The sequence below is a fragment of the Paroedura picta genome, chromosome 8 (genome assembly GCF_049243985.1).
Source record: "Paroedura picta isolate Pp20150507F chromosome 8, Ppicta_v3.0, whole genome shotgun sequence".
Taxonomy (NCBI): Eukaryota; Metazoa; Chordata; class Lepidosauria; order Squamata; family Gekkonidae; genus Paroedura; species Paroedura picta.
Genome location: NC_135376.1, coordinates 71,358,799 through 71,376,446, shown reverse-complemented (window position 1 = coordinate 71,376,446; position 17,648 = coordinate 71,358,799). Strand labels below are relative to the sequence as shown.

General features: G+C 44.2%; 1 protein-coding gene across 3 annotated transcripts in view; it reads right to left on the bottom strand.

Moving 5' to 3' along the window:
- The window catches only part of SLC16A12 (solute carrier family 16 member 12), a 57,500-nt gene that overhangs the window by 8,364 nt on the left and 31,488 nt on the right, over positions 1-17,648 (bottom strand). Inside the window, exons 2-5 of one of the 3 annotated variants that reach the window (XM_077350332.1) lie at positions 7,609-7,822; positions 6,348-6,451; positions 5,375-5,518; positions 370-961 (exon numbers count right to left, since the gene is read on the bottom strand). In XM_077350332.1, coding sequence (XP_077206447.1) covers positions 370-961; positions 5,375-5,518; positions 6,348-6,451; positions 7,609-7,808 — 1,040 coding nt within the window. In that variant the 5' untranslated portion in view covers positions 7,809-7,822. The remainder of the gene's footprint in view (positions 1-369; positions 962-5,374; positions 5,519-6,347; positions 6,452-7,608; positions 7,823-17,648) is intronic. The other 2 variants (XM_077350333.1, XM_077350335.1) reach the window with 2 other exon arrangements.

Genomic DNA, 17,648 nt, shown 5'->3' with positions numbered 1-17,648 from the left:
TTCCCCACCCTAAACTCTACCCACTCCCAGCTCCACCACCAAAGTCTCCAGATATCTCCAAACCCAGAGCCAGAAACCCTAATTTTCAATTAGTGAAGGTTTGAAGGGTTAACCCCCCCCCCCCACACACACACACACACACAAACACGTTTCTTGCACAGCCTTGATCTGAATCTGGGCCATTTGCAGTAATTGATCTCTTTAAGGATTGAAGATTTTTGAGCTCTGTGACACCTGGTTTGGATCTTGTACACGATCCCTTTGGAAAATGGATATAACCGTTCCCCCCTCGAAATCACAGGCTGTCAATAGACATTCCCTTCCCTCCACTGCTCCCTCTGCCGGCCCTTTCAACAGCGCTGCCTTTACCTTCTGTCTGTGAGCCATCCGAAGGTGATGTTTCCAATGATATCGACAACCCCGAGAATGGACATCAAGAAAGCCGCCTGTTGATGACTGACTCCGACCCTTAAGGCATAAGGCACCAGGTAAACAAAGAGAGGGCTGCAGCCATAAGCCATAAATAAGACAGACACGGCGAGCACCACAAAGTCTGGCATCAGTAAGAAGTTGTATTCCTCCCATGAGCACTGGCAGGGACAGCTGTGAGACCACACTTTGATCAGAGGCGAACAGGCGGACCACTGTTTTAAGTCGTGCTTTTGTGCTTCGGGCCCGAACTCCTGCTCCGGGAATTCGGGGATGTTCTTGTGGTCCTCTTTTATTGCAATGGGTCTCATCAAGGCACCGCAGACGCAGAGGTTTAAAACAAAACCTCCCAGGATAAGTAAGGCTCCACGCCAGGAAAACTGTTCAATTAGAAGCTGGACCACAGGAGCCAGGATGAACGTACCAATTCCACTGCCTGACATGGCGATCCCATAAGCAAGTGCCTTCCTCTTGCTGAAATACTTCCCCACCATTGCTATGGCTGGCGAATAGCAAAGAGCAAATCCCAGTCCTGGAAGGGTGGGAGGAGGGGGGAACCCCAAGAAACACACATGTTAATAGCAATCACAAGAGATGGTAGGATACAGCTATTGCCAATTATTTACATGGGGAAACAGTTCATGAAAATATGAATTTGGAGTTTTTATGAGGACAACATTTTCCGGAGGTCACCAAGACAAAGATGAGCCTGCTTCCGTTTCTCACTCTGCGCTTACATCATGTTCACCTTTATTAATAAGGTCATTTTTGAACTTTTCTAATCAAAATTTATCACCAGAAGTATTATTCGGATAAAACTGCAGTTCAGAATCTTGGCAAGTGGGGGTGGGGGAAGCTCTATTTTATTGAAATCCTCACGTTCAGGCAACAGAAAGAAAAACTGGTCTTAAAACACAGACTTCTGATACCATGAAGTCCAACAGCAATTCCACATGGGAAGGGAGGAGGTGAGGGGAAAGAGGAGTGTGTGAGCACAATAAATGAAGTTTTTGCCCTTTAAGATCAGACTCTGGTTTGTTCATGACATCTGAAGGCAGCCAGAGAACATTAAAGAGAATCAAAGAGAAAAAAAACAACTGTCAAAGATGACAGTTTCCATTTTAGACTGTTTATGCACTGGGAACTTCACTGCCCAAGCTCCCGTACAGGAGCACAGATTGGGAGCAGATGAGGTGCATGGGGCCAAAGGCTCCCCCGTGTGGGTGGAGGAAGAGGTGCGGCTACCTGCCACGACTAAAACTCCAGCCTGCAGCCCGGCATGAAACCTCCAGTGTGTAAACAATCTTATGGAGCTTTGCATCTTTTTGCCTCAGGAAGCCCCAACGGCATTATGGGAGTTTGGTTTTCAGAAGAAGGAATTTCTTATTTGTAGACAACACATTTGATAAAATACTGTAATTGTTGACACAACACAGGCCATAATTATGAATCCCCACACACACACCCTTCTTAGTAAACAAACGACTAGCAGCATTTGAGAGCAGGCATTTTTACAAAACTGTTATTAAACTGCAGGGGACTGAGCACTAAGCTTGCGTCACCTTGGCTACACTGCTAGTTTTAATAAGTCAGCAATTTTAGTATAAACATTTCCATTCCTCTTTTTGTGGAGAAATGACTTGGAGGAGAACAAGGAATGAAAATGTCCTTGTCCAGGACCAACAGACTCAGTAGAAGGTGCTTCTTTTAAAGGCAAATGTTGTGAATGTTGCCCTTCACAATTAAGAAATTGCTTCATGCAGTCCCACCATTAGGGCTAGCTTAAAGTTCATGTGCATTGGACAGCTAAGGAATTTTCAGAATTCAAAATGCAAACTGATCTAAGAATCAGAGTGAGAAAGAATAGAAATATTTGGGCTTGAGCTTTAAAACTTTTCAGTGAACTTGAAAGGATGTCATATAGAGCAGTGGTCCCCAACCTTTTTATCACCAGGGACCGGTCAACGCTTGACAATTTTACTGAGGCCCGGGGGGGGGTAGTCTTTTGCTGAGGGATGTCACCGTCACCTGAGCCCATGCTCTGCTTGCTTTCCCACTGGCACCCCTGACTTCCCACCACCCACTGGGGGGGCGCTGTCAGCAGCAGCTGCGCAGTGCCACGCCGAGGGGGAGCCCCAGCCATGGCGGCCACTGGAGAGCACCAAAGGTGAGCTGGTGGCAGAGTGGCAAGGTAGCCCCTGAGGAAGCCACCAGGGAGGAAGACGAGGAGGAGCCGCGGCCCGGTACCGACTGATTCACGGCCCGGTACCGGTCCCCGGTATAGAGGATGGAGCAGAGTTGTTTTCACTTGCCCCAGAGTGTTGGACCAGAATCAATGGTTGAAATTAATTGGAAAGAATTTTTGGCTAAACATTCAGAAGAAGTTCCTGACAATTAGAGCAGTGAAACAGGCTTCCTCGGGTGGTGGTAGGTTCTCCTTCTTAGAAAGTTTGTAAGCAGAGGCTAAATAGCCATCTGACAGAAATGCTAATTCTGTGAATTTAGGCAGATTGTGACTGGGTGAGCAGAAGGGATTGTGTCAGTACTTGGCTCTTGTGGCCATTTCTTGCATGCCCAGGGAAATGCTGATCACCACTTTGGGGTTAGGAGGAAAATTTCGTCCAGATGAGACAGGCCAGGGATTCTGGTTTTGGGGAAACTGGGGTCACTGTGGGTAGGCAGTAAGTTGTGAATTTCCTGCATTTTGGAGGGAGTTGGACTAGATAACCCTGGAGATCCTGTTACCCAAATTGCTGGGGATAGCAAGAGGCTGGGTAACACAGGATCTTTACTACAAATTTTTACGGGGTCCTTTCCCTGGAAGCTCAGAGATACAAGGTAGTGCCCGCATTCTCCACCAAAATCTGTTACCCAAATTGCTGGGGATAGCAAGAGGCTGGGTAACACAGGATCTTTACTACCAATTTTTACGGGGTCCTTTCCCTGGAAGAAACCCTTTTTAAATGAAGAAGACAAAAGCTTACTGTCATCAAATTCCAAAAACACAGGGTATCTTCACAGGAAAAATTCCCTACGTCTGTACTCTGAGAACAAACACATGCATTCACTCTTTCAGACATACAGGGTAAGTGCCCAAGCTTTTCCCACAAAAATATGTTATCAGAGATGCAGGGTAGTGCCCACACATTCATCAATATCTGTTCTCAGAGATACAGGGTAGTGCCCACATTCTCCACCAAAATCTGTTACCCAAATTGCTGGGGATAGCAAGAGGCTGGGTAACACAGGATCTTTACTACCAATTTTTACGGGGTCCTTTCCCTGGAAGCTCAGAGATACAGGGTAGTGCCCGCATTCTCCACCATAATCTGTTACCCAAATTGCTTGGACACGTGTCCTAAAAACACGTATCTTTGAGCTTGTGGGGAATATTAGCTCAAATGCTGCGAGAGGGGGGTAACTTAGCATTATCGGATCGTTACCTTTGTATACGAGGGTTTATTACACCTGTAGGAACTCAAGGCAAACACAGATTTAAATGGTAAAATATTAATATAAGCTTTTATTGAAAGGAAAATAACAAAAAGACACACAAATAGCTAACACACATACAAGCAGTCATATAGAGAAGGGGGAGGAAGAGTGGAAGGCTTGATAGTTACCTGTCCAAGGAGTGGTGGATCAGAGGAAGAAGCACGAACCAGCGTGGGAGGTCCCGGGTTGGAAGACACTCAAGAGTGTCTGTGTGAAGCCACAGTTTTTATAGGACTTTTGGGAAGGGGGCTATGTGACAAGGCTCAGGTAAGCATGTGCTGGAAGTTTCCAGGGTCCCCAGAGATTAGGACAATACCTGGCCAAGTGGGGGGGAGGTGATGGCCGTAAATGGATTTGGATAAAGGTATTAATGGCTCTGAGGAAGAGAGCCATCAGGTCTCGCTGGCAGGATGTGGGGGAAATATCCCCTGGCAGAGGGGCCAAGTGTGAAAAATGTTGCAAGACAAAGGATTTTCCTAGGAGCCCTTAGGCACAGGAGGAAGCCAGTCCACTCACTTAGAAATACAATGGGGGGGGGGAGCTGATGCAAGCTTGAGTCCAGAGGCACCTCTGGGTAAGGCAAAGGTTGTCATTCCAAACCTAAGGCAGAGAGCAAGATTTCTAAGATGGAGTCTGGCCTGGCTTGGCTGACCCTAGCAGTGTCATGGCTTTAGCTTAAGCCTAGACTATTGTGGGTGCCATTGGTTATAGAAGACAGTGTGCCAAGGCATAAGGCAGGGATCCTGCCATGCGTAACAATCCCTTCCAAATTCTAATACCAGTCAACATGGTCAAATACAGTAATAACAACAACAACAAAGAAGGTATCAAACACTTAACAATTAAGATGCTGGAGTGGCTGACAGATGTAAATCTGCATAACGATTGGAATTTTCAGATCTATATTGCCTCACTTTTTCATATTTATTTGCTTATTTTGTTGGCTACTGCCCAAGATTTGTATAGGGTCACCCATTCTCCATTTTATCTTCACATCCTATCTGTGAAGTAAGTTAGGCAAGAGTGTGTGGAGCTTCATGCTGGAATTCAGGTCTTCTAGGTGGACCATCCAGTGGCTATCCCACACTAACAGTTCTCTCCTGAACTTGTTACAGACCCTGGATGACCTTGGGAAAGTCTCCATCTTCCTTCTATAGCTTCAGATCTTGAAAATGGGAATTATGGTGGCCTAATGCTTTGTGAGGAACATGAATAAAGTAATATTTTTTGAGCATGAAAAGAAATGCTGTAAATTAAGTAAGGTATCCTCAATAGCAATTAAGGGACCCAGAAATGATGGAGGGCAGCTCTAGGAATCCTAGATTTCTAGATCTACCCTATGTGACTTCTGGATTTTTCTCCAGAAATGCCACTGAAGCATGCACTCTGCCATTCCTCCTGACATCACTGCCCCCAAAGCTCCAACCATAACAACAAGTAATAATAATACCTGTAAGAACTCCTAAAGAAATATAAAGATGCTCCAGGCTTGTGGCAAAGGAACTCAGGATCAGTCCAGCAGATGCAAGCAGTCCTCCTAGTATGATTCCCACTTGACAGGAGACATGATTACTGATAAAACTCCCAAGTGGTGCTAAATACAATTGAATAAAATACAAACGAACATGGCCCTGTTTGTACGTATCACATTAATGTGTAACATCTGAGATGCTAAAGGTAGTACTCCAACAAGAATAGGCTACACTTTTCAGCCCAGAAAACCCCTTTTCCCATGTCAGGATTGTTTGCAGAATATTGGGACACATTCTCCATGTGTGCCTCCTCCATATACCTCTTGAACTTGACTACTTTCCATTTCCTTCAAAGATCAAACTTGAACTAAGAGCAACTGGAAGAACTGAGGGCAAATTTCATTCAGGATTACAGCTCATCTCCAGGCAACAAAGATCAGTTCTAGAGAAAATGGCTGCTTAGACGGTAGACTGTATGACTTTACACTCCATTGAAGTTCTTCCCCTCCCCAAGCCCCACCATCTGCAGGCTCCACCCCCAAAGTCTCCAGGTTTTCCCAACCTAGAGCTGGCGAGCCTAGGTGAAAATCTATTTGTTCTCCTCATTTTAAGTGAGCACGGCTATTTTCCCCTTGAGACTTCATAATTTTATAATTTTAATCTTAATTCACACTAGCTCTCATTTTCCTCAAAAATTGCACATATTTGCATATTGTACACAATTGCAACTGGAACCATAATAATGGGCAACACCTGACTAAACTGTAGAGTGCACCATCAACGAGATTAATTTTTTGGGTTCTTTTTAGGTGGCATGCTTGTTCTGACAAGGCAATCTAGAGCCAAAGCCTATATACCCTTTGGTTCTTCATGACTTAATCTATAGTTCCACATGCTGTATTAGAGGAGACTAAAAACAGTTCATTGTTCCCCATTGATTTTTCTACTCACCACAAAGCATTGTAGCACAGTCTACTATGGAATGGATCCAAGCTGTTCGGGCATAATCTTGAGCAAAGTAAGTCTGGAACTCCACAAAAAAAATGGAGATGCACCTGAAACAAACGCACAAAAAATAGAATTATTTTGAAAGCACCAGAGACTTTCAATTGAAGGTTATGTGGAGACCAATTAAGGAGTTCAGCAATTGCATTCTTTTCCGTTCCTCTCATCTGTGGTAGGCTCATCTGTGCTTGTATTCTGTTCAATTCAGACCAAATCAGGTTACACAAAATCCTCATGGCCCTAAAGTTATTAGCAGAATGTCAAATCAATATGGTGGGAAATGTTGGAGATGCCATGATACTATTAGTTCTTTTTATCCTATGTGGTGGTCATGCAATAAAGTTAAAAAAATATTGAATAAAAATTCATAGCATGGTGGAAAAAAATGTTAAAAATTAATCTTCCCTTGTATTCTAAATTTCTGTTATTAAGCTTCTGAAGGTTGTAATGTTTCTTCCCCTTTCTATTTAAAGGAAGACAACCTCAGGTATTTTTTAGAACGCTTACGATGTTCAAGAGTATATATAGTGATCAAGGGTTGCTTCAGGTCACAGTTCTTATTCATGATAGTTTGTGGAAATGGTTGGCATGTTGACTAAAAGGGATTGCACAACCCATGTATCATCCGGCCAAGGGTCAAGCAAGGCCTCAGAATGATAAAATGTAGGACAGTGGCCTGCCTACCTTGTGACCCATTAAGCCAAGCCAAACACAGCCCCTCAGTTATATGGGGAGGCAACAGACCCAAAATGCGTGTTTTTATTCTTAGTGAAACAAAACCAAAATTAGCAAGAATCTTCAGGTGCAAACCCTAAATTTCTCAAGGAAGCTTCTCAGATGGTTTGTCTCATGTTGTTTGGCAAATCTGGCTGTTTCCAGAGAGTTGTGGTGTTGTGGTTTATGTAGTGTACTTTTGGTGTGAGTATTTTTAAACAAAAAAAACATGACAAACTTTAAACATTTTGTTGAGCATTAGATGATTGGGAATTGACCCTTATTTTTCATTGTTGATTTTATATTCAAACATAGTGATACTCTCTCATTTTGTGGATTTTGACCATCTTCTTAAAGGCCATATATAACAGAGAATGTGGCTTCAAACGATCTCAATAAATAATTGACAGTTCATCTCCTAACATTAAGTACTGCATGAAAACAACTTAGGACATAACACTGAGCAAAGAATCCTGCAGGGAAATGGCTTTACCTGGTTACAGCTCTAGTGCAGATCGTGACGAGGAAGCAGCCAATCACAATCATCCAACCCCAGCCACCATCAGGAGGGGAGGCACTTAACCCTTTCCTTGGCACCACCACGGTCATGACAGCAGGCCTCTCTTCTTGCCCAGAATCACTCTGCAAGACCAATGCCAGTGGACAGGATACATGGAATGTTACCTGGCACATGGGTTATTTGACATCTGAAACAAACCAACCAGCAGAGAAATGATCAAAGAGTGCCATACTTCCTTTGTTCTGTGAAAGGCCCCTATCAAATAGCTCAGTGGGGCTACTGCTTTATTGTTTTATGTGAAGCTTTATTTTTAACCCCACAACTGCAGGATGCAAATTCTATGCATTGTTGGGAGCAGCTGACAATGTGTCATATTCTTTTAATCCAGAGTCACTCCACTAAATACAGTTTACATTCACATCACTGGCACCAGAAGGAATCTTCACAGATAATGTCATGAATTCTGTAAATGTGGCGGATATGTTGCAGCTCATAATTCATACTTTATGTATGTAGACCTTGTCTATGTTCGAGAACATCACTACCTGAGAAGCTGATATTGAAATGGTAATGTATGTGAGATACAAACCCAAGCATGTTTACTCACAAGTTATTCCATCTGATTTTTTTCCCCAGTGGCTTATTGCAAAATCAGTGTCCAGGGGACTGTAGCCTTAGATTTGACATTTTTATGCACATATTACTGAGTCAACAAAACTGCATATGGTGAATGTTGCTTGCTTCACAGGGCGAGGGGGACACACACATGAAAACAGTGGCATTTTTACCCAATTGAGGGAGGGGAGCTGCAGATGAAACCCCTCCTCCTGCAAAATCCTTCAGGGTCAAGTTTCAAAGGTATAAATAACACGTAAACATCCAACTGACAGATGTGTCTTTGAAGATTATCTCTCTTACAGACTCTCCTCCAGAGTTTTGCTTAAAAGAGGGCTGGATCAAGAAGCTGGAATTTAGAGCTACAGAAAATCTGGGCACCATTTAAATCCCACAGACAACTAAAAGTGCAACCTAAGCAGAATATGTACCCATCTGCTGGATTCCTGCCCAGTGCTAATTTTTCCATCGATAAACATCTACATACCCAGATTTATTTATGACCAAGCTAATTTTATTCAACTCAACTTAACACAGGACAAAATCTGGAGAAATTCATAGCTGTTTGGTTTGTTGAAATTATGGAAACTTTGTAGCAGTTTGGTCATAAACCGACCTTATGCCTGTTGAAATGGGAACAACCATGAACACCCGGACAAGACTGGAAGTGACTAGGAGGTGGGAATTGTCCCATGATTCTAAGTCTGCTGTTCATGGAACACAGCTAATTCCTCTGTCCCGAAAAAAGAAACCAGTCCATGCCTTGAATGGGACATATATGCCTCTTTCTGCTCCTTGTCAAAACTTCCTAAATTTGGAGCCGAGTTTTAAATCATAGATGATAGCTTATGCCCTAAATTGGGCGAGGGAAGATTTTGAAAGAAGGGAATCCATTTGTAATATTCGTATCACCTTTATTACGGCCTGTCTGCTGATGTTTATTACGGCCCGTCTGCTGTTGCAAATACCTTTTGAAGAGGGATCAGAAACAATGATTTTAGCACTGTGATTCTTGCAAGTCATACAGATGCATGCAATTGTTCATTGGATATGGACTACTGACCATCTGCATTGTTTTCAGGGGCCACCCTGAGATTCTTGTAGCTGAGGATACTGGACTGAGGGGCAGAACTTTTGAGGGTTGAAAGTGAAATAGACCCAAGAGGGAAACTGTTGTGCTTCTAAGAGCTGGAAGGAATACCATGGGTTGTGTACTGGAGTTCTGTATGGAGGCCTAATTGCATCCTTAAAGGCTATTGCCTCACATTACCTTCCTTGAATCTTGACTCCTCTGTATCCCGTTCTTCTTCTATTGAATACTACATGCTTACCACTGTCAAATCCAAGTCTCTGTCCAGGGCATAATTTCTCCCAGAACTAAGTATGAAACTTTGCCAACTACTCTGCTTTAGAAAGTATTTTTGAATACCTCTTCAAAGTTTTACATATAGTGCCATCAGTGTGCAAAGCAGAGGCAGATAGAACCCTGTCTTTTTGCAGGCTCACAGGTACATCAGGGAAAAGACAGATGATGCTGAATCAATTCCCAAGCACAACACCATGTCACAGGAAGTGGGCAAAGGGAAATCATTTAAACCCTGGGCAAAAGGGAGAGGCTTTTTTGCTTTGCCTTCTTCTTGCTCTTTGAGAAGTCATTCTCCATATTACTGTAGGGTATACCAATCTGGACTCCATCTTGAGTACATGCTGTAGGACAAAGGGAGGAAGCCACCAGAAATTGAGAACTCAGATAAAGGAAGCTATCTAAATGCTTGCAACTATAAAAAAAAGATTGCCTATCCTAATTTAATGAGCCTCTTGTGGCGCAGGGTGGTAAGGCAGCTGATATGCTGTCTGAAGCTTTGACCATGAGGTTGGGAGTTCAATCCCAGCAGCCGGCTCAAGGTTGACTCAGCCTTCCATCCTTCCGAGGTTGGTAAAATGAGTACCCAGCTTGCTGGGGGTAAAACGGTAATGACTGGGGAAGGCACTGGCAAAACACCCCGTATTGAGTCTGCCAAGAAAATGCTGGAGGACGTCATCCCAAGGGTCAGACATGACCCGGTGCTTGCACAGGGGATACCTTTATATTTACCTTTATCCTAATTTAACACCCGTAAAGGTATGAAGAGAGTTGGGATTTAGAGGAATACATGTTATCACCTTTTCTTTTCATCCTTGCTCATTCTGCTGTATTCTCAAGTTACCGTGTGTGATGATTATTTCTTTCTTAACTAGTTGGACGAATTGCACCCAATTCAGTCACACATATTAAGATGAAATAGGGAGAAGGGAAAGCAGTTGATCCTTTCATCCCCATAACGCACAAGTATATTTATTCATCTTTGTATTAGCCAGAATGAGCAAAGTGGAAGATGCAAAAGTGAGATGGAGCCCTTGTCAATGTGATAAAGAATGCTAAAGCAACAGGAGATACTTTAGCCAAAGGAAATACTCTTTAGCAGTATCTCATGTAGCAGGAAATACTCTTCAAGGTTAGCTGGTGGCAGTACAAAGTTACCCATAGGCCCTGCCCTGCTTTTCGAAATCTTGTGGGGCCACTAGGCAGACTGAGGTCATCAGCCCCCATCCATCCCAAGGTTAGTGTTGGTCCTTCCCCCTTTTTACCGGCGTGCTTGAATTGTTTTTTTTAGTAGATTAATTGTTAGTGGTTTTTTATTTTTTATTGGGGTTTTTAGGCATTGGGATTTTATGTATTTGAGTTTTATATTGTGAGCCACTACAAGCCCTTGTGGGAGCGGCAGGGTAGAAATGTATAAACAAACAAACAAACAAACAAACAAACAAACAAACAAATAAATAAATAAAAAGACAGGTTACATTGTAAATAGGTGCATCCCTGCCAAATTTTACACAGATGGGCAAGTGGGTGGGGCTTGGTGACAGTGGCTGGGGACAGGCCCTCCTGAGAGAAATGCTTGCTCATTAACTGCCCCCCCTCCCTGGCACCTGACATCCCACCACCCTGACCAAGGGGCAGCAGCAGAGGGGCCTGCCGTCACGGACCATGAGTCCCTCAGCTTGTATTCACTGTCAGAAAGGTGGGATGGGGGCCTGGTGGCCATCAGAGGACCCCTACTGATGCCCACACCAGAGGGAAGACGATGGGGGGTTGCACTGAGTGACTGTCAGGCATCACTTTGAACAATGCAAGCGGTCATCATGCCCAATTTCAGGTCCGTGACATCAGGGAGCCAGGCCATCCACAGCCAGTAGGTTCATCACTGAGCTGTCTTCTGTCTTCCAGGCTGGGTGTCATTGAGCAGGGGCTAGTTGGGGAGCCCAGTGTATGAGCCCCAGTCACCATACCCTTAAAATGTTTTGATTGGGAACAAGGGAGAGTAGGAGCTCAGTGGACAGAGACCCAGGACTGCCAGGCTCTCATGTGGACAGGAAAGGGGCTTATGAGACCATTTCACCACTACATATAATAGTGATACCAACAACATGTACTCAGAAGTAGAAAAAATATGCTGATGCTTTATAATATAATTTTATATCTATTTTTAAAAAATCAAAAAAGACCATAGCTCCTTCTACTCTGCCTCTGAGTCTAAACTGGAGCACAAATCTTGGAATAATTCCAGATGACATTGCCCTCTAAACATCAAGTTTCCAATTTTTCCCCATTCTTGGAACTCTCTCTAATCTGGTTTGCTTTAATATATAATTTAATTAAAAGTGCAATGTAAATGCATTAGCACTCCATCTGGATGGAGAAGTTTGCCTTCCACACACATCAATGACATTTTTCTTCACTTGGCCTTAGGGTTGCCAGCTCTAGGTAGGGAAATACCTGAAGAGTCTAAGGAGGGTGGGATTTAGGGAGGGAAGAGACTTCAATGGGGTTAAATGTCATAAAGTTCCAAAGTGGCCCTTTTCTCCAGGCGAACTCAATTCTGTTGTCTGGAGATCAGTTCTAATACTAGGATATCTCCAGCCACTCCCCAGAAATTGGCATCCTAAGTTAGCCCATCACAGCCACCATTTCCCCTGCTGTCAAGTTTGAGGCCCATCGTCTGCTGTTTTAGAGGCACTGACGCAGCTCCTAAATGGATATTGTTATATAGAATCACAGAATCATTGAATCATAGAGTTGGAAGGGGCCGTACAGGCCATCTAATCCAATCCCCTGCTCAACGCAGGATCAGCCCAAAGCATTCTAAAGCATCCAAGAAAAGTGCTTGAAGACTGCCAGTGATGGGGAGCTCACCACCTCCTTAGGCAGCCTATTCCACTGCTGAACTACTCTGACTGTGATAAATTTTTTTCCTGATATCTAGCCTATATCGTTGTACTTGAAGTTTAAACCCATTACTGCGTGTCCTCTCCTCTGCAGCCAGCAGAAACAGCATCCTGCCCTCCTCCAAGTGACAACCTTTCAAATACTTAAAGAGGGCTATCATGTCCCCTCTCAACCTCCTTTTCTCCAGGCTGAACATTCCCAAGTCCCTCAACCTACCTTCATAGGGCTTGGTCCCTTGGCCCCAGATCATCTTCGTCGATCTGGGTCCCTTGGCCCCAGATCATCTTCGTCGCTCTCCTCTGTACCCTTTCAATTTTATCTACATCCTTCTTGAAGTGAGGCCTCCAGAACTGCACACAGTACTCCTGGTGTGGTCTGATCAGTGCCGTATACAATGGGACTATGACATCTTGTGGTTTTGATGTGATGCCACTGTTGATATGGCCCAAAATGGCATTTGCCTTTTTTACCGCTGCATCACACTGCCTGCTCATGTTTAGTTTACAATCCACAAGTACCCAAAGGCCTTGTTCACACACAGTGTTACCTAGAAGCGTATTCCCCATCCAGTAGGCATGCTTTTCATTTTTCTGACCCAGATGCAGAACTTTACACTTATCTTTATTAAATTGCATATGTCTGAAAGCCACATGAAGTCCTATTTCTGCAAAAAAAATAAATTAATATTATTTATTTATTTATTTATTATTTAAATTTGTATAATGCCATTCCTGATTGGGCTCACGGTGGTTTACAGAATAAAAGAATAAAAACACAATAAAACCCATAAATACCCGTAATTACAATTACTAAAGGTGATAAGATGGCAAGCAATAAAACTAACTAAGCTCACCCCCTCGACCAGCCAGAGCCAGCCTTCTGACTGTCTTAATGGTGAGAGTGGGGAGACAGATCTATTTATTAACAGACGGACACGATGGACATGGGGGATCTCAGATTGAATAGCAGGCCATGCCCTGGCCTCAACCATATGCCTGGTGGAAGAGCTCCGTCTTGCAGGCCCTGCAGAAAGTTGACAGCTCCTACAGGGCACTTAAGGGAGCTAAGGTTGAAATTCCACCAGGTTGGAATTCCCATTCCCTTGGATCATCTACCTTAATGGTTTGTTGCTCAACTGAAAATTGTGTTGCTTGAATCCACCCCCACACACACTGAATGAAGGGAAGATTTTAAGCAAATAAGCAAAGCTCTCTGGTATGTGTTTCAGTTTTGCTTGGAGAGGGACCTAAAATAGCTCAGCTGTAGCCTAATCCTTTAGCTGTTGAACATACAATATTCATGCTGACAAGAATCACAGGCTGCCCTATGAAATGTTATCTGATGCCATTTCAAGGAGGGGACTGAGGCTGTTTCGAAGTAAACAGCGATAAGCAACTTGGGGCTAGTTTTCAGTTCTCTCCCTGCTCTATAAGAATGGATTGTAGGGTCCATTCAAATCTCCATGCTCTCATATTGCAGCCACGCCCACCCCAAATGCAAGAATATGCAATGCAAGTCAAGATGCTCTCCATTCCGCAGCTGGTAACAGTTTGCAGATATTATACACCCAATACACAGCCACATGTCTCCAGCAGCGTTTGGGTCCAAAATGGAGGGTGCCTCGAACCACAATTGCAAAATTTACTTCCTAAGGAAGCATGAACCTTTTCAGATGTTGACCCATAATGGCAAAATCTTAACCCAGAAAGAGACTTGTGCTCTCTTGTATTCCTTTTCCTTCTCCATGGAAATGATATTTAATCCAGGGTGTAACACATCTATTTGTACAGGCTTTGACACTGCACTCAGTGAGATTACAGATGGGGATTCCGTCTTGGTATCACTCCCAATAACATGATTTCATTTTTCAGCCAAGACAATGAGCAGAAGGAGACACCTGTTCACTCCTTGTGGTCCACCCAGCCCATATGCCCTGTGCCATACACACTGGGAGAGACCGCAATGGCCATAGAATCCACCCTCAAAACAGCCATTTTTTGAGCTGTAAAACCAGGGGATCCCCTAGTCCCACACGGAGACTGATCCAGCCCTTGTAACAAATGAGTTTGATACCTCTGGCAAGCAAAAGGGAGACACAGAATTCAAGCCTAATCACAGCCTAATCTACCCCCATGAAGCTGTTGTAAAGACGAAATGAGAACCACTTATGCCACTCTGAATTCTTAGAAGGAAAGGCAGGAAAAAAATGCAATGGAATGCTTACAGTGTGATTGTAGCCTAATTGTTTTATCTTTAGTGAAAAGCATTGTGAGTGTCCATTCTTTAGCAGTAAGGCACGGTATATCTTCTAAAAGAAAAATATTTAAAATATTAAAATCAATTTAATTGATTGATTAAATTTCTATACCGCCACTCTCAGTCCAGCCAGCTTGTGGCGGTTTACATAAAAATATATAAAACCGTTAAAAATAAGTACAATCAATACAGTTGATAGCAGCAACAATCAATCCTCTAATCTCCCCAGCGGAGACTCATCTGTAGTCGTGATGTCCCAATAGGTGATCCCAGGCAATGTTGGCCTATCATACTACCCCAGTCCCCAGCCCAGCCTCAACCAAATGCCTGGTGGAAGAGCTCCATCTTGCAGGCCCTGCGGAACCCTGGGAGCTCCATCAGGACCCTCAGCTCTTCTGGAAGCTTATTCCATCAGGCAGGGGCCAGGGCCAAAAAGGCCCTAACCCTGGTCAAGGTCCGGCACAGTTCCTGGGAGCCCGGGACAACCAGCAAATTCGTACCTACAGAGTGAAAAGCCTTGCAGGGAACATAAGGAGATAGGTAGGACCCAGGCCACATATAGCCTTAAAGGTCAAAACCAAGACCTTGAACTTGATCTGGAAGCTAACCAGAAACCAATGCAACTACTGGAGCATCAGCTGGACTTGGGCCCTCCATGATGACCTTGTGAGGACCTTTGCAGCCGCATTCTGTACAAGTTGCAATTTCCGGGTCAAAGACAAGGGTAGGCCTGCATAGAGTGAGTTACTGAAGTCTAATCTGGAAGAGATTGTTGCATGAATCACTGTGGCCAAGTGTTCCAGGGACAGGTAAAATGCTAGTAGCCATGTATGGTGCAGATGAAAAAATGCCGTCTGGACTACCTTCATGATCTGGGCCGCCATAGACAAGAAGTCATCCAAGATCACCACCAAATCCCTGGCCGATGGAGCAGGTGTAAGTTTCACCCCATCCAGGCAGGGAAGATGTGCTTCCCAATCCTGTCTCCTTCTACCCAACAAGAGGACCTCCATCCTGGAGGGGTTGAGTTTCAGACAACTCTGCCTGAGCCATCCAACCACTGCTTCTAAACATCTGGCAAATGTTTTTGTGGGGAAATCCAGCTGGCTGGCTATCCATCAGGAGATAGAGCTGGGTGTCACCCACATATTGGTGATACCCCAGCCCATAACTCCAGACCAGCTAAGCCAGAGGGTGCATATAGATGTTAAAAAGTATGGGGGAGAGTCTCCTTCCCCACTGCAACCCTCTGTGACTGTTTCTTAAGAAAGGAGGCCAGCCATTGAAAGGCTGTTCCCCCATCCCAGCACCAGAGAGGCAGTGGACCAATAGCTCGTGATCGACCACATCAAAGGCAGCTGATAGGTCTAGAAAACAAGAATAGCTGAACCACCCCAGTCCAGCTGGTGCTGGAGATCATCCATCAGAGTGACCAGCATGGTCTCCACCCCGTGGCCAGGGCGGAAGCCAGACTGGTATGGGTCCAGGGCCCAAGTTTCCTCCCAAAATGCTATGAGCTGGTCAGCTTTTTTTGGGGGGGGGGGATTTTAAAGTAATTGAACCAATGTTCTTGGCTCTAATGTTGTTTTTCTTTTCTTTTTCAATGTTCTGTGACCCATTTTGTTATTTGTTATTTGCTTAACTCTCCAGAATAAGCTTTTCGATAATGAAGGCCTCAAGAATAACACTTTAAACTCTTTACAGTGTTTATCCAGCAGTTAGCCAAATGGGATTCTCAAGCAGATCAACACCAGTTGTTAAAAGTTAGAGATTTCACAGCTGGTTTAAGTGGAGCATTTAAAGGAATGGCATCTGCTATTAAAGCAAGCACTGGGATTGGAATGGCCAGCTCTTTCAATAGAGGAAGCCCCTTGACTTGAGGCCTGACAGACATCACCCAGTGCAGTCTTCCCCACAAATAATACCCAGGGCAGCAAACTTGACCTGTTGACTCTGTGCTTATCTTACAGCTATTACAGTCTCTGAAGTATTCCCCCCCCCCACCTACCCTCCAAAAAAGGCAGCTCTAAATGCTTAATACCTCATCCTGAGGTTCAAATCACAAGTTTGTACACAATGCTTAACATTTGGCAAGCTTATGGTTTGCATCAGCAGAAGCCCCATGGTGTCATGGGTAGGGGTTTCAGCTTCCGTGAAGAGATGTGCTCCTGAAACTCCAAGGGTCACGTTGCTACTTGCATACCCTACAAGCGATCCTGTGCACTTAAAAGCTGCCCAAAGGGAACATGCCACCTTCCTGTTCAGAAGCTCCAAGATGAGCAACCCTAGCAAAATCCACCCTCTGTGTCCAACTGCTATCCTCAATGCAGTACAGAAGAGACAGCAACCCACCCGCAGGACCTCCATCTTCTGTACAGCTGTCAGAGGCACAACTTTCCTGCCCAACCATGAAACTCATTGGCTATCACTCCAGAGCTGCTAAAAAGAATCCCACACCCCTATCAACTAAGGATGGCCCAACCTTAAGGTTCCAAGCTCCTGGTGGTGGTTGCAGATCACCTGGGACTACAACTGATCGCCATGCAATAGAGATCAGTTGAGATGGAGAAAATGGATGCTTTGGAAGGTGGACTCTACTCTGTGGCCTTATACCCCCACTGAAGTCTTTCCTCTCCCCAAAACCCACATTCCTTAGGCTCCACCCCCAAAATCTCCAGGTATTTCCCAACCTAGAACTGCCAACTCTACACACACTATGAGGCAAAGCGATTCAACAGGCCAACTCACCATGTTTATTTATTTATTATTTATTTAAAAGAGTCCTGTTGGAGGTGACTTACAATGCAAAAACCACAGTATAAAACACAAATCAATAAAAATCTGAATACACACACAGCAAACAGCATACAAACTG